The sequence below is a fragment of the Prosopis cineraria genome, unplaced genomic scaffold (assembly GCF_029017545.1).
Source record: "Prosopis cineraria cultivar Desert tree isolate PC_DT_omini unplaced genomic scaffold, ASM2901754v1 PC2, whole genome shotgun sequence".
NCBI classification, from domain to species: Eukaryota; Viridiplantae; Streptophyta; class Magnoliopsida; order Fabales; family Fabaceae; genus Prosopis; species Prosopis cineraria.
The window spans coordinates 1754896-1777251 of NW_026555333.1; the positions used below are offsets into that span (position 1 = coordinate 1754896).

The window sequence follows — 22356 nt, forward strand, 5'->3', positions numbered from 1 at the left end:
CAGAACGATTTGAGCCTTACATGCTATTAATTTTATTTTTAGGGCCATCATTGAAATTTTTTTCTTATTTTAAGCACAAACCCTGTATTTCTTTTGTCCTTCATCTTTTCTAAATTGGAGAAAATAGCTCTCCAAAATAGCTTCCCAAATGCAATTAGTGTCCTTGCAAGCATTCTTCACAAAAAACCTAACCATCCTTTAAACTTCCCAAACCTTTTTGTCTTCTCCCTCACAACAAGATTGGGGGTTAAAAAGACTTTGGTGTGATTAATGATTGTCTTGATAAAATCTTTTTGTAGCACTTATAAATTCTATTATCCACTGACGTCAGTTCACTCCACTATTAAATATCTCCTAGACTCTTTCATAAATTTTTTAAAGACATCAACACGTATAATTCTCAGTGTCAAAATAACCTATCAGGTGTTTAAAAAGGTTGTATCTAAATTATAATATTAAATGTATGTACATTAATAGTGTATTAATGTAAATTAACAACGCGACTTCTTGTAAATTATATATTTATATGATATATTAATATATTGACTTATATTAAATTAATAAAAATGATAAAATTTAAATGATATCATAGAAAGGTACACAACCAAAAATGTATTATCAATATAAACCGTCATCAAGTAGTCTGCAGGCCGATTGTGCCGAGATTATGAGAGGGAAAGGGAATATGTTTGAGCACGTGATCTCCATAAACGATCTGCTTCAGCCTGCTCAGGCTTGAACACCAGAACCCTCAATTGTCGAAGTTTCAATGTTGATGAGGATATGAGCATTCCTGTTGTTAGATGTTGGCAGCCTTAATATTATCCACGCTCTTCCTTGCCCCTTGCTTGATTTTTCTTGATACTCTAGTAGTACTATTCTGCACCATGCTCATTATACTTTAGTTAGCCATTGCCTATTCGTAGATATGAGCAAGTATACTTTGGCCAAAAAACAAAAAGATATGAGCAAATATATATTTTATGAATCGACAATGATTAAACAGGAGGAAAATGGTACATGCGCTCGTGCCTGAAAGTCCCAGTACACTGGTTTCGATCAAGACCCAGTTAAATTCGCACCTTAGAGGGGAAAATCATGAGATTCAATCAAACAAAAGATCTAATTTGTCCAAAGATTCTTGAATTTGATGGCCATAAATATATTTTGAATGGTCTAACTCAATGTTTATTTCTGTAGAACTAGCTTTGACATGTAGCCAAGGGATATGTGATGCCAGAAGGAATTTATCTTCCGAATTACACCAAAGCGTGTCCATTTTAAGGGATGTGTAACATCATATATACATTAATGTCATAAGCAATTTATCTTCCAAACTAGCTTCAATCGCATATCACTTGGCCAAACTTCAGAAAAGGAGGAAATGGAACGATAAAGCTTACTGACATTAGGTTGCAGAGGAGGAAGCTGCTCTGAATTGGAAGAGTGCAACGACATCTTTGCAATTTCGGAAACGGCAGCTTCTCGCACGCCATCAACTTCACTGGCCAGGTGCTCGTAAGCAGCTTCAAATGCCTCCGACCAAAACTGCGGCAACCGATTGGCGGCGCTGTGAGTGTAAACATCCCACATTCGCCTCACCGTCTTCTCCCTCTCCTCCAATTCCTACTCCGCACAACAACATCCAATTCAGATTTCAGACACGCATAAATTTCAAAGCAAATTCAACCGAAACAAGATTGATTACGGTTTTGTTATGCGTGGAGATGTGGAAGTACCAGGACATCGATATCGTCGAGAATCCTAGAACCGGAGTCGTAGGAGAAACGTAGAATATTGGCAGCGGACAATCTGAGAGTAATCGAGCCGGTGAACATGGACCAAAGAGCCAGAAGAACGATCGCAATTATGACCCACCAGAACCTGTAGTGTCTGTTACCGACAAATCCATCTTCGGAGTTCTCTCTCTTCGTCATGGCGGTTCTTGCGGATGGATCTTCGCCCTTCATCAATCGTTGTGTCTATGTTTGTCAGTATGTTCAGCGAGTGAGTCAACGCGAGCTTCGCTGAGGGGCTGAGAAGCCAAATTTGAAGTGTTAAGAGACCCTGAATAATAATCATGTGGTGCGTTGCGAACCTCCGCGTTAACAGGTTGGTAAAGGAGCATAGTGTTAATTTAATTTTTTTCCTCAAAAAGTCCAACTTACAGATTATTGTTAGCTCAAGTTCATTCGGATGACCAAACTCAGGGAAGATCAGTTTACCAGTTTGACTCTTAATCAAGAGGCGAGTGGATTATGAATTTAATATCTTTTTTTTTGGGGGGGGGGGGGGGTGGGGGGCCACCAGGCCGCAACCAGACATGTTGTGCAAAATCAACTGTTGACTGTGGAGGAACAAAGATCTCGGCCCGCCCGGGACAAACCTGACGGCTGACGGTGACAAATTCATCCTCGTGCTAAAAAAAGACGAAAAAAAAATAATTTTTTAATATTTTAATTTTTAACTTAAATAAAATTTAATTCCTCAACTTTTAACTCATTTATAATTAAATTTTTATTTTTAATTTTTTAAAAAAATCCTTATTAAATAAAAAAGATAAAAAAAATACTCATATATAACTTTAAAATATCTTCTTCTTACTATTTAATGTAGGATATAAGTTAACATGAAAAAAGAGAATTAACAAAAAATTGACAGATTGAATTATAAATACTCTTATAGTCCTATTTATAAATCACTTTTAACTTTTACTAATATTAAGAAAAACTTTAAAATTTATTAACTCTATCTTAAAATTTAATAAGTTTTTAACTTTACTCCTATCAAATTTACACATTTCAATAATATATTTTTTCTCTTCAATATTCAATGGAGGGTAAAAAAATAATTTATAATAAAAATTTAATAACATAAGTTATAAATGGAATAAAAAATTTTTTTCTTTACTCTATAAATAGAATTAGAGGGAGTAAGTCAAAAATTAAGACATTAAATTATAAGTGAATTATAGTTAAAAGATTAAATTATAGCGAGTTATGGTTAAAAAATTAAGTTATAAATAAATTAAAAGTCAAAAAATGAAAGGACTAAATTTTTTTTAAAAAAATTATTTTTCAAAATATTACCCATTTTAAAAATATTTATTAAAATGCTACAGGATAAAATTCGGTTTGACAGAACCGAGTTCCTTTTTCTTTTGTTTTGTTTTTTTTTTTTTTTGTCAATCATGAATGGAACTTGATTTCTACCGCACCAAGTTCGATGTAATAAGAAGAAAAGGTTCAAGGGTAAATGTGTCTTGAGATTTAAAAAAAAAAAATCATTTGAGTGTTTTTACTTTTTAGTTTAAATAATTTTGTCCCAGGATTTTTTTCTTTAAAAAAAAACAATTTCACCCTATCACTAAATCTGAAAATATTGACTGGTAAAAATCAAAATTTGACTAGACCGAGGACGGGTGAAATTGGCTTATTTGTCTGGGTTTGCTGAATAGGCGTTAACAATTGAAAAACCTAGATTTTCAGCAATTTTCTTCGAGAACTTCATTGCATTTGCTGAAACAAAGAATATCACCAAGCATAACCTTTCACAAGATCCTCTTGTCCTCTTGGCAAAATACGAATCCTTTCCCAAATTTTCTCGCAGTATACGAATCCAGTATATCCATTGTTCACCGAGCTCTACCCCACTATATCCATCTCCTTCCTTCTTTTTCTGCATCCAACATCGCGTCCTTCTAAAAGTGTTTAGAGAAGTTTAGATATGCATCTCAAGCTTTATCTTTCCTCTGATGTTTTACCCTTTACAGATCTCACACCCAAAACAATGAAAAAAATCATAGAAACATAAACCAGAAGGGATAGATGAATTATTAATGTACTGGAATGTTAACTGAAACTGACGTCATTCCAGATCCAGCGTGGATCCGACGAGGTTGAGATGAAAGCAGGGCGGATCCGGTTAAGAGGCAACGATCAACGACGGAGATTTTCAGATCTTGGTCTATTGGCTTCGGTGGGCATTGGCTCAACTTGGACTGCGTCGACGATGACATAGTGCTCTGGGAAATGACCTTGGCGACGTCGTGGGGAAGACGGCGGCAGACGACTTCAAAGCTCAAAGTTAGAGTGAAGAAAGGGGGAGCTAATCTGAAATTTGGGGGGCTGTTCTAACGTTGAATCAACTAAAATTAATTTTAAAAAAATTATGACAAGCCAACAGAAGCATGAAGGGAGGCTTCCCGTCATTGGTTCTTGGCGAATGCAAAAGCAGAAGGAAGAAGATGGAAAAAAAGTAAATAACACTTCAGAGAGGGGAAGAGAACCCAGGAATCAACTAATCCCAATGAGCGTCACCTGTTAACCATTTCGTCAAATTTTTTCATTTTAACGGTTAACGTTTCTCAAATTAAAGGTACAGCAAAATGCTCCCTTTCTCAAGATTTTAGGATAAAATTGTTTCAATTAAAAAATAAAAACAGTACTTCTTTCAAAAAAGTTGTGAGTATTTTTACCTTTAACCTAAAAAGGTTATGTCAAAAATTCAACCTTTCACATTCTCTCTCTTCCCACTAGTATCGCTAATCGCTTTCTTTTTTGGTTATAGCAACAATATCATCGGACAAACAAGATACATGCCAACGTGCGAGTTAGCTCACACAGCTAACATTTTTGTAAGATGAGCTAGATAAATTGAGTTAAAAAATTTAACTCAATTTATTTTTTAATGGATTGACGTATAAAAATGTAATAAATTTTTTTAATAATTTAAAATTTATATAATATATATATATTTATTTCACATTGCAAGGTAAATTAACAATTAAAAAAACTTATAAATAAATAAAATAAATATAAAATTTAATTAAGTAAATTCATTTTGTTATATTTTTATTAGTAATCATCTTTTTACCTGGGTATGTTATCTTTTTTATTGAGAAAAAAAATTTAAATATAAATTTATATTATTTTTTTTAATGAATTTATATTTGTGATTACAATCAATAGAGCTTATAAAGTTAACAAATAATATATATTTCAAATATTTACATAGAAACTAATAAATCATCAATTTATAAACTATAACAAAAATTTTATTTGAAAATTGCGAGAAAGGTTTACGTTATCCTTCAAATATCAAAAACATATTTAAGAGTTATAAATAGTATATTTAAAAAATATTATCATTATTATAGATTTATAAAAAATATAATGTGATTAAAAAATAAAAAATTATTTTTTAAAAATATTTACTAATCTGCGGGCTAACCCGTTTAACCTGCAGGTTAGTCCATTTTAACTCGCTAATTTTACAAATTGGAATAGCCCAATTCATTTTAAAAAGGAGCTAATTTATTCAACCTAATCAATTAAATTTGGATTAAACAGGCTATTTCGCAAATTCAACGCATTTTGCAACAATTTTTTCCCACGTAGTGTGCAAAAGTTAAGGGCAATTCTACCTTCCCTCTCAAATAGTAAGTACTAGCACAATGTAGATGTAATATAATATTATTTACATAAAAAATTACATATTTGTGTAATATAAATTTTAAATAAATACTACTAAAATAAGTATAAATATTTTGATAAAAACATAAATCATCTCATAAAAGGCATGTAAGTTTTAAAATTTATTTCCCTTGTATTTATGATTTTTAAGAATTAGATTTCATATATTTAATTATCATAAGGTTTGGTTTGGACGGTAAAAAACAAAAAAGAAAATAAAAAAGAGAAAAAAATATGAGAAGAAAATTTTAAAAATGGTAAATTTTTTGTTATTTTTAGAATTTTTACCTCCTAATTTTCATTTCACCTTTTTTTTAAATTATAAGGCTTGATTCTCTAACACTGTATAATTATTGAAAATATTATTCAAGTAAATATTATATAAATTAATTAATAACATAATTATGTACTCACATTATTTATATATTGTGATCAGTGGTAATTTTTAATTTAAAAAATATACGTCTTTTTAATTAAAATATTTATAATTTTTTGAGAAGTATTCCCTTAAAATTTATATTATAAAAATATATAATTTTTTTATCTAAATAATACTAGCATTCAAGACTTACTTTTTTTTGTCTTATTTATAAATTATTTTTAATATATTTCACTGAAACTTAGAAAAATATTAAATCTTATTAATTTATCTTAAATTTTAATAAATTTTTACCTTTACCCCTAATTAAGATAAAAAAAGTATTTTTAATATTTTTTAGTATTTAATAAATGAATAAAAGTAAAGATAAACATAAAAAAAATATAAAGTGTCTTATAAATATGATCAAAATTAATATTATATATACTCTATAAATAAGATTAAACGAGTGTGAGGGAATGCAGAATTTTTTGTAACTTATCCATAAGGAGTGTGGGAAGTCACCGGAACACATTCAGTGCTCATCACTCTTGAAATAATCTAGATCAATTAAACTACTTTTTTATTTTTTAAATAAAAATTTATAAAATTTAATAACTTTATTAATGATCAAGATGTTCCATTCATATTTATTTAGATTAGTTCAAATTTAATTTTTTTTGTAATTTTTATAAATTGATTATAATGATTTACTCTAAACTATTTTCACTCTAATAATATAATAAATTAAAAATTTTGAATCTGAGTGATGCAAAATAAATTTATATAGTCAATTTATAAAAATTATAAAAAAAATTAATATTAAATTTGAATTGATAGATTAGATATAGATGGTATATGTTGATAATAAATATATTTATTTAAAATTTTATAAATTTTTATTTAAAAATATAGGAAATAAAAAAATAGTAGTTTAAGAACGGTTTAAATTATTTTAGGAGTGACGGGCACGTGATAAGCACTGTATGTGTGAGTTGGGGGGGGGGAGTGGCAAGCTTTATGACGTGTTTTCTAAATATTTATATGAAACTTGATGTGACGGAGGCCAGGTTTTGTCCAGAGTTGATTAAAAAAAAAAAAATTGAATATCTGTTAAACCAAATTTTAGTTTGTAGTATTTTAGTAGATACTTTTAAAAGGGTGTCAGTTTGGGAAATAATGACTTTTGTTATAGTATAATGGTCAATTCGGCCTGGAGTGTACGAGGTCCAGTTAGGCTATCCTCAGTTTTGGGCCCATTTTTTTAGTAGCCCAAAAAGGATGGACTGAACATGTCAAAACGGTAGCAGGTGTTTGGATTTTAATGCAATCTCTCAAGTTTCAGGGCAGCCATTGTGGGTTAATCGCGGACAGCAGCAAGTTAACTATCCTTAATGTGGATAAGCTGTGTAATGTCTGGGCGTGGTCCCAGTCAAAGCAAGGACGAGGGGTGATTTGCAGCAAACAGCAGTGTTGATTTTCGTTGCTGTTTGGAAATAATTGACATGTCCACGTGCGATATGATGGAGGAATTGGGAAAGCAGGTCTTGGAATGACTTCGTCAGGTCGTGCATCTCTGGACAGGGGACTCTGTTAAATAACAAACTAATTCCACAAAGAACAAAAGGCCAAAAACATGAGAAGGGATAAACAGATACGGGGGTGGTGGTGAGGTGGCAGACTCATTCTTTTGTGGTTGGGGAGATATGCTTTGTTCAGTTGTTGAATTCGTCAACTGGTTTGAGGGTACACTTTGTTTGTTCTGTCGACCGTCGCATGGTCTCACATTTTCTTGAATGTCTATGTTGTGAGCAGCTTGAAAGGACTCTGTTATATTTGTCTCTCGATGATAATTGAAATGAAGTCACGTTAATGCAATTATTAATAGATATGAATTGCCATTAAATTATCTGATTTGATATGCTTTTAATAGATTAAAGACATGATGTGTCTTTCTTGGACTAAGGGCTCTCCAAATAAATGGACAAGATCTTCGAAGGTTGTACAACTTCGGGCAACAGCTCTCAGGTTTTATATTTTATTGAATTGTGGCAACTTATAGTCCTTTTCTTCATTTGTCTAAATTCAGAGCCATTTTCGAACAATACAATCGCTAAAAATTCCAGGTCCCTTTCGCGTATGAACCACATGCTCACTCGGATTCAGTCATCGCCGGGTCCTACCTACAATTTTTTCTTCCCGATGGGCCGGCCCTTCTTTTCTCATAAATGCTTTCTTCACCCTTGAGCAGCATATTCTCTCATTCTCTTTCAGAGCAATTCAAATTAACACAGGCTTGATTTCCAGCATGGCGAAACGCTTCAAACTGAAGCTCGGAATCCCTTCGTTTCAATTGTGTCGCTCTAAGCAGCTTTCCAATTTCCCAGGGAATCCAGTTCCCGCCATTTACCGTCTATCTCCGGTGAACCCCAGAGCACGAGATGTCGCCAACCCGTACATGCCGGATCCCCCACCCACCACACCCGAAAACCATTACCTATCCAGACCCGTTTGCTGTGAATCCAAATTCCGCAAAATGGGCCGTGAAAAGGGCAAGAAAGTAAAACCTGCTGGAGATCGAAGAAGTGTGACCTCTGTCGTTTCGTCCAGGACCAGGAGGGGTAACTTCCTCATGGACCAAGATGAAGAAAGCGAGAGTCTAGTTTCTGGTTTGAACATCTTCTCCGATGAATTTTGTCACGAGGCTGCCCGTGAGAGAGAGATTGGCAGGCACGTAATTAGCAGCGCAGAGAAGGCTCCGAAACAAATATTTCAACGATCCGAAATGACGGGGAGGAAGAAGACGACAAAGACGTCGGCGGCGGGATCAATGACGTGGCGTACGGTGGAAGGGAAGGTGAAGGAGAGCTTCACAGTAGTAAAGAAGTCGAAGGATCCGTACGAGGACTTCAAGAAATCGATGCTGGAGATGATCATGGAGATGGAAATGTTCGAGACCAGAGACTTGGAGCAACTTTTACAATGTTTTCTGACGCTCAACTCGCGCCACTATCATGGAATAATAGCCCGAGCTTTCATGGAAATCTGGCAAGAACTGTTCTCGGAACCTTGCGTCGACGACAAGAAATGTCCCAGGGATAGGTTTTGAAACCTGAACTCCGTTATTTTTTCACGTACATCCATGTATCAAGGGAGATTTGGGCGGGGGGCGTGCATTTGTCTTTTGATGAAAGTAAGTGAGAAATGGAAATTTCTAGTATTTTATAAAAAATAATAAAATGATGAAAATGCTCATCAAAAAGATAGTTAGAGTTCGGAATCCATGGATGTCAGATGATCCAATCTTCCGGATCATCGCCCCGGTAAGTCTCTCCATTAATTGTCATCAATGGGATTGATTTGATTTTTTATTGTATTGTTTTCTTGTTAAATCAATATATAATATCTATTCTATCAAAAAAAAATATAATATCTATTTTTCTCATTTTATTTGAATTATAAATTTATTGAAGTGACTGGCATGAACTATTCAACCAGTCTAACAGAGACATTATTTTTGAAATTAATATCTCTGTTGTGAGCTGCTTGAAAGAACTGTCAGAAATAAATTTATAAATTTATTAATAGTGTTAGACTAACACTGTCAATTAAAAATAGAAATCACATCAGTGAATACGCGTGGAAGAGGCCAAATGTTTTCACTCCAAAAAACCCAGAGGCTGCGCATGGATATCAAGCTAGCTAGCTACAGCACTGGTGCAATATATCAAATTATTACCTTTGAGTTAATTAACTTAATATTATATTAAAAGAATTTAAGGATACTTAAATATATTAAAAAATAATTTTATAGTCAATTAAGGCTTAGAAGATAAAAAATGAAATACCTTTGTAATAAAAAATTTTCAAAGGGCAAATGATGACATTTTTGAGTTTTTTTTTTTTTGCACTAAAAAATAGACACCTCAAGCTTTTTATAAAGTCTCAATTCACAATTTTTAGAGATGTATGTAACTAATTAAGATTTTTTTTTAAGTTGGGTTGGTGAATTTGTGCCATCAACCACGACAAATGGACATATTCGTCGAGGTAGGCAATGGATTTTGAAAAATTTAAAATGCGTAGACAAGATAACAAAACAAAAGGAGAGAATAAAAGAGGAACGAAGAGAGAAGCTTGTGGCTTTATTAGGACAACAATTAAGTATCATTTTGAAGAGATTTTGAGCTCCAAATTACTAAGATACTCATCTCTTCACATTCCGCTTCCTCCTTACACGTTTTTTAAGCTAGGTTTGGTAGGGTTGATGATTCTCGAATGGTTAGGTTCGAACTCATCGGTCTAAATAGGACTAATAAAAGTAGTTTAAACTTTCAACACTTGGGTTGGATGATTTTATAGATCTATTTACATGGGTCTTCAATTTTGGACAAACTTTAGGCTATAAAGTGTTGATTTTGAGTTGTCAGAAGCTTTAAATGTTTTATTTTAGCTCAATGAAAGTTAAATAAAGTTAATAGAGGAATATAGAGGTTTGGGTTATGTTTTTCATGATGAGTTAGGATTTTAATGATAGGTTTAAAGTAAACCCTAAAGCTAAACAAGTGAATTAATACTATAATGAGAGTCTAATAAAGCTAACAAAATTGAGAAACGAGTTTAGCTATGGCTAGAGGCCATAATGTGAGTTTAGGATTGGATTTTGGGTTGAAATAATTGTTGATGAATAGTGAGTAATTGTTATAATTGTGTTAGTTGTGGATCAACTTTATATTGGCAATATTGAACATGTTGAAGGCTTAATCAAATTGATACATGGTACTTTTAGTTTGGTAAAACCAATGGTTAAGATGCCCAGGAACTTATTCTTTCTCAACGCTTGTGTGGTATATTTGTGAGATTGATAAATTGTACATTTTTGTATGAAAATAGATGTTTATGATTTTGAAATGTTATGCAAAATGGGCCTTAATTGAAATGTGTGCTTGTATAGATATAAAAGCAATATATGATTTTTTACTTAAAACCTCCTTTTGATTGTTTCGCATTATTGTGATTTTGGTAGAGGAGATTGAAAGTAATAAAAATCCACATGGATTCACCAACATCTAGACAAGATATTTGTTTGGCACATACCAAAAATCACCTTCCTTAATAAGGAAATTGGTGTGAAGTCCACTATACATCTATATAGATGTGCATTATCACTTCTTATAGGAGTAGCAGTGTGGAGTTAGGCTAGAGCTGTGTGTTACCATTCTTGGTGAATAAAAATATTATAGAGTCTAGTGTAAGGCACCTTGTTGGTTCAAGGACAAGGGAGACGTGATATGAGAATGAGTGTAGTAGTTTTTTGCCAAACTACCCCTCATAATATGAGAGCTTGGGCTACATCAATAACATGACCTAGCCTTATTTATATTGATAACCTATGGTCTTAGTCAAGAGGCTAAATTAGAAGGAATAAGGTAGTTGGGATTCCTATGCACATTTGTGTTTGCATGCTTGAATGTGTGGAACATAGTTGCTTTGTACATGCCCCCCTTACATTCTCATTAATATTGCCCCTCGCATGTGATTGAAATGTTTATCTAGTTATTGAAATTTTTATCACACAATGTGGAGTTAAATATTAGGAAATTTACTCAAAGAGAAATATTGAGTAATATCCTTGTGATTTCATTGTAGACTATCGGTATTAGCACTATTCAAGCTTAGAAAGAAGCCTTGAAAGTGTTTATTTTGAGGGGTAAACATGTAACCTCTCAAAAGTTTGAAGTAATTGGGTGAATTTTAGTCTATATAGTTGTATGGTAATTAGTTATTTGTTGAAATTAATGATTTGAAACTTATTTGACGTGTGAAAACTATTAATGCAGTATTAACAATGTGATGAATTGGTGTGAAATTGTTTTACAAAATGGGAAATCTTATACATGTTACATATATGTGATTGGTAATTATGATTGATAGCATGTCATTGTAAAAATGAGAAAAATGTGATATGTGACATGTAGAGTGTGATGAATATGTGAGTAAGGATACATGAGTTGATATGTGATGAATTGTGTCAAAATGATGTGTTAAGTGTCAAGATGTGTATAGCATAATCATTGGCGGGAGTTTGCCCAGAAAGATGAGTAGATTGGTAAATTCATGTGGTAAATCGAAAGCTTGCCTTTGCACCAACCGCCAGAATCGAGAGATAGCCTTTGTCTTATGGTTGATTCGGCATTTTCCTACTTATTATTTGAGGGACTTAAACCTAACTAGTCTTTAACAGTTCATGAGAAGGCTAACTTAAGGGTACGACACCCCATAGTTATTAATATTGGAGAAATTACAATACGCAAGTGAATGAACTAACTTTAGCCTGATAGCTCCTTATAAGTAGAAGGTTTGATTAGTTCAAGTTGTGGATGTGGCTACTTAATAGCCATCAATTTCATGTTGGAGGTAACATGAGGGTATAAGATTGACATTGATCATACATTTATTTTTAACCACATCATTGTCATTATTGTGATCTAGCATGCTTTAGGGGTGCATGGCTGTTATTTTTACGACCCCATGTTGTGCATATTTGAGATACATGCTCGGTCACATGGTTTCTATTGTTATAATCAAGGCTATGTTTGATATATGTGTGTGTTATATGAGTTTTCTTGCCACTTGCATCTATTTTTAATTGACATGCAACTGTATATACTAGTTAGACATTAGTTATTGAGTGGTTGTACTCACTCCTCATTCTTTAATATTTTTATGACCTAGCTCATCGAACCAAGATTAAGGGAGACGTTTTGAGGCTTAGGATTTTGGTGTAAATTCTACGTGTAAGCCTTCTTGTTTTAATTATGTACCGAGCAATATTAATCTGCCAACTAAGCCTTATATGCTTGTTTTGATCTACTTGAATTATCATTGCAAAAATTATGTATATTTTGTGTTCTAAGTTAGTGTGATGTGGTTGTAAAACTTATATAAGGTCAAAATATTTGTGCAAGTAGGAAAAAGTATATTTTGATAGTTATGGATAAATGTTAATGGATTTGTACAAAAGATTTTCTCCCCCTTGTGTTTTTATGAAATTAGGGGTTAAAGGTTGATTTTTTGATATATAGGTATTTGAATGGGTGTGGTGTGTTGCACAAGTTCAAAATAGTCTAATAAGTGTGGTATAAAAATTGGTGTAGGCTTTTGGCACATACATGTGAGTTTGGCACCCTAATTGTGTGTTTTTGTGAAAAAAGAGTGAAATTAATGTTGGGTGTCCGACTTTTGATAAAAAATAAATTTAGTTGTAAAACTTATGCCATTAGTTAAAGTTAGGAGAAAGCTCTCTATAGATACCAAGATCACCTCAATTGGACATCGGACAGAGATTTAGGATACATCAAAAGTTCATCCCTAAACTCATACAATGCGCTATGGCACATGGCACAGAAACATGCTCATTGCAGTGCAGGAGCGTTTAGCCACGACGTATGTGCCATTTTCTGCACAATTTACAGTTTTGAGATGTTATTCAAATGTTTTGATCCTTTATTCAATTCCCAAGCTTCCACACTTATTTTAAAATTTGATTTGAATATATTAGAAGTGTATGAGAGCATTTTAAATGTTGAAATCTTAGGATTCTGTTAGTAAATTATTAAATTTATTTATCCTATTTGTGCAATCTATGAAAACTAGATAATCTTTTTTAGGTTAGACCCTTGATTGCTTTAGCTTATGGAGTTAATAATAATTAGAGTAAGGAGATTATAGTAAAGGAAAAAAGTGTTTGATTTATTTTCAAGTGTCCAATTTGAATGATTTGTGAATATTTGGAAATGAAAGTAGTGTTATTAGCTATGTTACTGAATAATATTTCTATAGATACATAGAATACCTCATTCGATACTTGCGTCAAAAGTTCAACCCTCAAATCTATTGTCAAGAGTTTTGTGACCATGGCATAGGGGAGGTGAGTCACAACATGTGTTTGCATCGATGATGGTAGACAACCTCTGTGTTGTCATCTATGGCGGACGTACTTTTAGCCACATTGAATGATGCAATTGTGTGAAAAGTGTCATTTTTAAGGGAGAAACAATGAAGGATATGAGAAATAATTTAATATCAAACAAGGCATTGCAACAAGTAAATATAATGCATATAAAAACTAAATAAACACTACGAATGTATGGATCACAATTGTAGCTAATGAAAAATTAAAGTTAATCCCATAAAGAATTAAACATAATGGCAAATAGACATCACATTTCCAATCTCATTCAAGTCAGGCGATTCACACATGAGAGTTTATAAACTATAAAAATTAAGGTTTAAAAGCAAATAACTCCACCAAACAAAAATTTCATAAAAGAGATTACTTAAGCTCCAACTCTCTTATTTACTTCTCAAATTATATTTCCTCCAAATTACCTAAGACTAATTTTGATTGGTTAATCTAAAGTCTAATTAGTTGAAATTATCTTTCAAATCAATTACAATCATTTCTTAAATAAAAATGTTAACGTTAACACGATTATCTAAGAGACATTTAAAACTCAATAATACTCAAACATGATTATATAGGTTCAGAGGTATATTCATATCCTAATGGCAAATTAGAATAAATTTTAATTATACATTACCCAATCTCAATGTTCATTTAAGATTTTCTTTTTCAAGATAAACCCTAAACTCCTAAATCTCAACTCAATGATGGCCAATCATCAAGCAAGTCATAGTATAAATCAAAACATAATATTTACAAAACAAGCCAACTAACATCAAAATAAACTATAAACACAAGACAATTAACCAAAAATAACTAGATGATTCTCCAATTAACCAATAAAACTCCTCAAAATGCATGAAAATATAAAGAGTCATCAAAATATTAAAAATTGACAATTGAAATTTTTAGTTTTGATAAGTATCCAATCTGTCCAAATCTTTGTTTAATATTAAATCATTATCATGGTCCTTCATTGATATTCTCCCCATTTTTAAACTCTGTTCCCAATTGATTTCAAGTCTTAATAATATTTCATCCTTCCAATATTTTATAACTTTGCTAAATGATTGTTTTCCTTGTTTTGGAAAGGTTGTGGCTAAAATATTAAACTTTGGATCCCAATTTTACTGAAGAACTTATATTGTCCAATGATTTTCAATTTTAGGTTCAATTTTAACCAACCATAATAGATATTTGAATTAAATCTTTTTATTTTTCTAATCTAGTTAGTTATTTTATAATTGCAACTAAGTTCTTCTACCATGCCGAAGTAATAGGATTTGGTTACCTTATAATTACCATAGTGGTGTCGAGTAATGTAGTTAAGTGTATAGTAAATTATGAAAATCTTGTAACCAACGAATGATCTATTATCATGTTTGATCGAGGAATAATATATTACAAAGTAAAATACATTGATATTCAATTAGATCTCCAACTTGTTTTCAAGATTGACATTCTAATTAATTTTTTGTCAGCATTAAGAATATTTTGTTAGTACTTATCTTTTTATTCATGATTATATTAAAATTTTAAAAATATTAATTTGCTTTGATAATTTAATTATCTACTCTTTATTTGTAATATCTAGTTTGACATTATCAAACATTACCACACTTATCACCCACAAACAATTAAGAGCCTTTAAACCCCAAATTATCTTAAAGGTGAAATATTAAAAATATAACAAATAATTTTTTTAAAATAGTTGAGATATCAAATATTTTGAAAACATGTCAAAACTTTCAAAATACAAGTATTTGTGCACAAAGGAAGCTTTAGGAATGCATAAATATAGTACAATAGAAAAGGGAGGGTAAAATTCATTTTTGCCCTAAATGGACTATGTGCTGTGGCATGTGTTACATGTGCCAACAGGCACAATATGTGGTATATAGTTACTCCTTCACATTTTGTGCTATGTATCGCAGTATGTTTACTATGTGCTGTGGTATACATAGCAAAACTTATTGTCATGACAATTCGACTGATATGAACTTTTGGAGAAAGGCATTTTCATATATAATGTCTAATTGAAGTGATTCAAGTACCTACATATTACTTATTTCATTATATAACTAATGATATAGGTTTCATTTCAATATGATATTTCTTTTGAAAATTGAACACTTAAATCTAAAATGATCATTTTTTATCATTTTCTTACATCAGAGCATCCCAAATCCAAATCTCGTGTCATTAGCCATCGTTAAGGCCTTGACCATATTTAATAGGACATTTTTTGCCTAATTGAACAAATATATCTATAAAGATACCATCACATTCAAATTTGGCCACTAAAACGCTCTTATCACATCACAATAGGGCCAATTTCCACACACGCACACACACATATACATACTTTCATATCCTTGGCTAAACCCTGTGCATTAAACCATTATGAAAACCTAATTCTACCCTCATACTATTATCTTATTCCTTACCATCACATTTTTACATTTTAGGACTAAGATACTCACACACACATCTACAAATGCAATCGAAATTGCACGTGAGCATTCCTGTGACAATTTATAAACATTAGTTTGCAACAATTCAAATTCATTACATAAGCCTCAGGAAGACAAAGCTGTAAATCTACTACTTCTTGATCAAGTCTTTCCCTTTACTCCTATTAAAACTTGTAAAATAGTAACCACGAGATGAGACAAATGTCCTAGTAACTAAAATAATCCAAGTCTATTTATTAACAAGTAAAATTATAAACAAGTAAATAAGTATTAATCATTTACATACTGATAATCACACACAAATATATAATCACATCATAAGTGTTACATGCATGATCATAATATCCATTTGAACCTTCATATTTACCTCCAACTAAGTTTGTAAGCTGCATATTGGACCAATACTGTATATTAATCCGAGGTCATCTTCTATGGGAGAACTACCTGGCTAAAGGTATTCTATTCCACTTTTAGATTACAAATTTTTCCTTATCACACGTGCAGTTGAGGTGTTGAATACTCCAACACTGCACCCATTTTGGTACCTAAGAGCTCATATCATGTAGTGACTATTTGGATGTCCTATGGCAACAGTCCCTTACATGTTACTATGCCAAATGTCCTGTGGTGCCAGCCTGACTTTATGGATTTTCTCTTTACTCTATCTAAGGTAAATTCCTACCCTTTAACATCATCATGTTTTTTTACACATGAAATGCACTATCATTCGTCATATATTCACATTTCACTATTTATTAGCTTTAAATCAAAATACGATTAGCAAATACAAATTTCAATTCAAAAGCCCTTTGTACCTTTCACTTGATTCAAAATCACACACTTTTAAAATCAACATGAAATCACATTTATTTTTAAAACTAATTCATAAATAGTTTGACAAGCTAACATATGGAATAAATTATCTGGTTACTTTAATCTTTTTATTTTTAGAAAAGTTACTTGTGATACTCTTTTCACTTTTGACAACCTCTTGCTCAGAACAACTTGTGAGTCACGTTAATCTACACAATGTAGCACTATATATCAATTACAAATTAATCATCAGTACATATTAATGTAATTAAACCAAATTAAGTTAGCATCCTTAAAATCCTATTCACCCTCCCCATGCCTTCTATAACTTCCATTAACCTCCGTATAATTTGTACAAGCATTTTCACCCTTTTTAAAATTTCTAATTCAAGTTAAGTTGAGCTTATAGCTTTAAAGTTCAACTATTAACCATCATACCAGTTACAAAACTTTAATTTAACTCTTACTAATCTTTTCACAGCTAAATGGTAAGAAACAACTCTTTAAAACTTCCTAATTTAATTTCTATACCTCTCAAACTAAAAGAAATTATGGTAGAATAGGAGAGTATGTTTGTAAGAAACTTACTCAGTAAGTGCCAAATCAAAACTACTCCCCAGGTATCAGTGATCACTTGCCTTAACAGAGTGAGCCTTCTCCCCCTCTCCTTTCACGTTTTTCCCCTCCTTTCCTTCTTTCCTCATATTCGACCACACACATATTAATCAAAATTTTTTACCATGTGCCGCGATGCACCATGCATATGCTGTAACGTATAGCATAACGAGAAAACTCTCACCATAGCTCAAACACTTTGTTTCAGATTGTAATTTTTCCACTCAATCTTGGTCATTCAATTGTCGATGACCCAAAATGTCAATTTACGTCTAAAATCATAATTAACATAATCATTTCACTAATTTACTATTTTATCCTTAATTAACAATTAGTTTTTGAATTAAGAATTTAAGATGTTACATTATCCTCCCAATTTAAAGAACTTAAAATAATCAAATATGACAATATTTAAATGCATAATTTAAAAATACTGTATCAAAATAAAAAATTTAAAGAAAAATAAATATACACTGTATTGACTAATTTATTTTTTATTATATTAAAATCCCTTTTGCAATAAATGTGTTTTACATGCGTGTATAAAATTTTATTTTAGTCAACATGTACATTTAATTTGTTTTAAAGATACCGAATAAATAAGTTTGCACAAATAAAAATTTCAAAATATAAGTAACAAGGTAGAAAAAATATATATCTATTAAAGCTTTTAGGCGGCTAGAATGGTTTTCAGATACCATGCAGATTTATAGAGGAATATTTTGGTTTAACACGCTAGAAATGAAATCTTAAACGTAGAACCGAAGTTTGTATTTTATCACTATTAATTTTAGGAAATCATCAAGGTTTTAAAAATAAAATGAAAGTATCCAAAACTGAGGTAAAATGGTGGGAAGGTTGATGCATTCCAGTCTATAAAATAATGTTAATTTAACAAGTTATGCAACATTTAAGTCTTGGATATTGTTGTAGCCGGTGATTCGAGCAAGACATGTATATTTGGGTTGGGTTATTTAAATAGCCAAGCTTGGTTTGAACCTTAATAAAATTATGTTGAGTTAGTTTTTAGCCAAATAGATATGAATTTGTGTGGTAAATTAAAGGCCTAAGCCTGACCTAAGATTTGTATAAGAATTTTTTCATAACTCAAGCCAAGCCTATACAAAGCATAGCCTGACCTAAAAGCCTAGTTAAAAGCATATTTAAAAGTAAGTTTTTTAAATAAGCTCAAATTTTAATTTTAGACATATCAAATATACTTTAGAATTGTTAGTATAAATATATAATCTGACTTATCAAGTACAATATATAATAACTAAAAGGATTTATCAACTACAGTGCAATACAAAATATAATAATATTAAAATTAATATTTAAGTTTAATCTGATTGAAAACATGACAAAAAATGAAAAAGAATATATCAATCAAAAATTAAATGATGAAACTAATATGTATGTAATATATTATATAATATGTATGTATGTATGTATGTGAATTGGTCAGTTTGTTGGGCTTGTAAGCTATGTCTTAAAAAACTATGCCTATTTAATAAATAGGCCAGGCTAAACCTAAAATAGGCTAAAGCATAAGCCTTTGAAAAGGGCTTGGCTTATTTTCATCATTATTCTCTAAGCTTCAAGTTTATTCAAGCTGGCTTAAATACCCAAATTATTTATTTTTCATTATTTAGATTAATTTTAATTTATTTTTATGTTGATATCAATTATTTTTATTTTATAAAAAATATAAAAATATATTTTTTAGGATACTTAAAAATGTAGAAGACTCAATTTTTTTAAAAAAATATGTGAGTCTTAAAATTTAAAAGTTAATATTAAAATACATTTTAAATATTATTTTAATTTTGATGTATTTTATAGATTAAAATAATAAAACATGACAATGTTGATATTTTAATTTTTTTAATGAAATATATATAACAATGCACTACAGTATATTAGTATAAAATAACCTAAAATTTAAAGCATTAATTAATAATCAATGTATTTTATATATTAGTAAAAATAAAATTTTTTTATTCAGGTCCAGCTTAAACCTTGTTAGGCCTGACATAAATTTTTTGGGCTTATTTGAATTGGCTAGGGTAGGCTAGACATTAAAAAACCTTATTTTGTTAAGTTTGACCATAATTTTTTTTAAGTTTATTTGGGTTGATTGAATTGTTGACTCTAACTATTATACTAGATATTTATTGAAAGAGGATTTTTAATTTCATCACCTGCTGTATGTTGAAAAATCCTTTATATTATTATCATCTACTCAATTAATCTAAACCCTTTGTAAAATTGTTATTACTAGCCACAGTGTCACGTAACTAAAGAAACTTGTGACATATTTATTTGCTAAAAGAGGTTAATGTTTAGAGAGAATTTCATTTAAGGATATCAGTAGCAACATATCTTCTAGAGGGCCCCAAAAATTCTAAAACCTCAGTTTAGTCCTCGGGATTTGGATTGAAAATAAGTTGAATGTAGAAAAGATCAAAATATCTTTAGTTTAAATATTTAAAAAAAACACTAAATACCATCACTAAAGCACCACCACCGATGATTGGAGCCTCACCAGCGACGGTAACCATTGGACCTCCATCACTAGAACTCCAGTCGCCTGCTGGACCACCGTTGGCGGTGGCTGGAGAATTAACTTCTCCAGAGGTAGCCAAGGTGAGTATAAAATCCAAGACCTCTTAATTCACCAAAAATATTCTGACTACCAAGCCATTCAACCCATTCAATCATATAATGTATAAAATTATATATATAATAAAAATTGTTTCCAAGTCACTTGATTATTGTGTTACTTGTTATTTACGTAACTTTACTTTTTAATATCTTAACAGGACTTATTAATTACTTAACTTTCCTTGTTAACCTCACGACTCCTGCAACAAAATTAAATTACTTGTTAATCGTGTAACTATACTTATTAATATTTTAACAAGACTTTTCAATTACTTAACTCTCATTGTTAAGTCCGTGACTCTCACAACAGAACTACATTACTTGTTAATTGTGTAATTGTCATTGTTAATATCTTAATAAGACTTATTAATTACTTAAATTTACTTATCAAATTCATGACTCCTTAAACTGAATTGCATTACTTGTTAATCATGTAACTTTACTTGTTAATTATACAACAATACTTATTAATTGCGAAGCTTGGCTTGTTAATTATGCAACTTTACTTATTAATTTCATGACTCTCTCGAAATTATTTGTATAGTAAATCTTATTTTCAAACTTCCTGAGTATTATGACAAGAAGTATATTTGTTAAAAGCCTAATATAGCTTGTCATTTCTTTAATTTTAATTATTAAGATTATATTTGTTTTTTAGGGTACTACTCCCCCTCCCCCCTCCCCCCCTCTCTCTATATATATACATATATGCTTATATAATTGAATATCTAGTTTGATGAAAATTAATAAGGGAGACCTGACTATCATCGTTTTCGTTATCTAACAAACTCAATTTTTTGTGTAAATTATATATTTATTTAATAAGTGATAATAGATAATTGACAAGTATTGTTGAGAAATTAACAAGTAATATTATGCAATTAACAAGTAATTTAGTTGCTTTTTTGAAACAACAATTAAACAAGTCTTGTTATGGTATTAACAAGTCAAGTTGCATAATTAACAAGTATTGTTGTATAATTAATAAGTAAAGTTGCATGATTAACAAGTAATATAGTTCAGTTGAAGGAGTCATAAATTTGACAAGTAAATTCAAGTAATTAACAAGTCCCGTTAATGTATTAACAATGACAGCTACACGATTAACAAGTAATATAACTTTGTTGTGAGAGTCACGAACTTAATAAGAAGAGTTAATTAATTGACAAGTTATATTAAAGTATTGACAAGTATAATTACGCAATTAACAAATAATTTAGTTTTGTTGCAGGAGTGATGAGGTCAACAAGACAAGTTAAGTAATTAACAAGTAAAGTTACATGATTAACAAGTAACATAATAATCAAGTTATTTGAAAACAAGGTTTATGACATATATAATTTTATGCCTTATATGATTGAATGGGTTGAGTGGCTTAGTGATTTAAATTTTTTTAGTGAATTGAGAGGTCTTGAGTTCTACACCCACCTTAGCCACTTTTGGAGAAATTAATTCTCCATGTCTTTGGCCACCATTGACCGTGGTCCATGGTGCTTCGGCGACGACGATTGGTGGTTTCTTTTAATATTTGAACTGAGGGTATTTTGATATTTTTTATATTCAACTTTTTTTTAATTTAATCCTTGTGGATTGAACTAAGATTTTGAAATATTTTGGGACCCATTAAAAGATATGTTGCTACTTAGGCCCTTAAATGAAATTCTTCTTAATGTTTATCAATAGGGGTTGGATCTAACTGAAGGGGTTAATTCTTCATAATATAATGAATCAAGATTTAAATTTCTATTAAAAAAAGTGTCAACATTTAGTGTTCAAACATGCTTCAAATGTGATTGTCTTTAATAAGAAGATAAAGGATTGAAAAAAGAAATTAATATTCTAGAGGCATGACTTGATTTACTTTCTATTACTCAAAGCACGGCATAATTTCAAATATCAAATACTAAATGTAAATGATAAAAAAATAAAAAATAATAATAAAATTTGTTTGAATCACATAAATAACAATATAATATTCCAAAATATCATAAT

The 22356-nt window shown here is 30.8% G+C and overlaps 2 protein-coding genes across 2 annotated transcripts; one reads left to right on the plus strand and one right to left on the minus strand.

Annotated features, from left to right (window-relative positions):
* Window positions 1-504: 504 nt before the first annotated feature.
* Window positions 505-2076, minus strand: LOC129304172 (uncharacterized). Its single transcript, XM_054943859.1, has 3 exons — window positions 1740-2076; window positions 1408-1626; window positions 505-880 (listed from the first exon to the last, which is right to left on the minus strand). The coding sequence occupies exons 1-3, from the start codon at window positions 1968-1970 to the stop codon at window positions 800-802; spliced, it is 531 nt and encodes a 176-aa protein (XP_054799834.1). The 5' UTR covers window positions 1971-2076; the 3' UTR covers window positions 505-799.
* A 6064-nt stretch (window positions 2077-8140) lies between these two features.
* Window positions 8141-8941, plus strand: LOC129301804 (transcription repressor OFP7-like). Its single transcript, XM_054940409.1, has one exon. It carries the CDS (start codon window positions 8141-8143, stop codon window positions 8939-8941), a length of 801 nt encoding a protein of 266 aa, XP_054796384.1.
* The last annotated feature ends 13415 nt before the right edge of the window (window positions 8942-22356 follow it).

Excerpts from the sequence above, each read along its gene's own strand:
- LOC129304172 (XM_054943859.1), bottom strand. The coding sequence starts at position 1,970 with ATGAAGGGCGAAGATCCATCCGCAAGAACCGCCATGACGAAGAGAGAG. Across the intron at positions 1,627-1,739 it reads TCGACGATATCGATGTCCTG|GAATTGGAGGAGAGGGAGAA; the intron begins GTACTTCCACAT and ends TGTGCGGAGTAG. Across the intron at positions 881-1,407 it reads TTCCTCCTCTGCAACCTAAT|AATAGTACTACTAGAGTATC; the intron begins GTCAGTAAGCTT and ends AGCATGGTGCAG.
- LOC129301804 (XM_054940409.1), top strand. The coding sequence starts at position 8,141 with ATGGCGAAACGCTTCAAACTGAAGCTCGGAATCCCTTCGTTTCAATTG.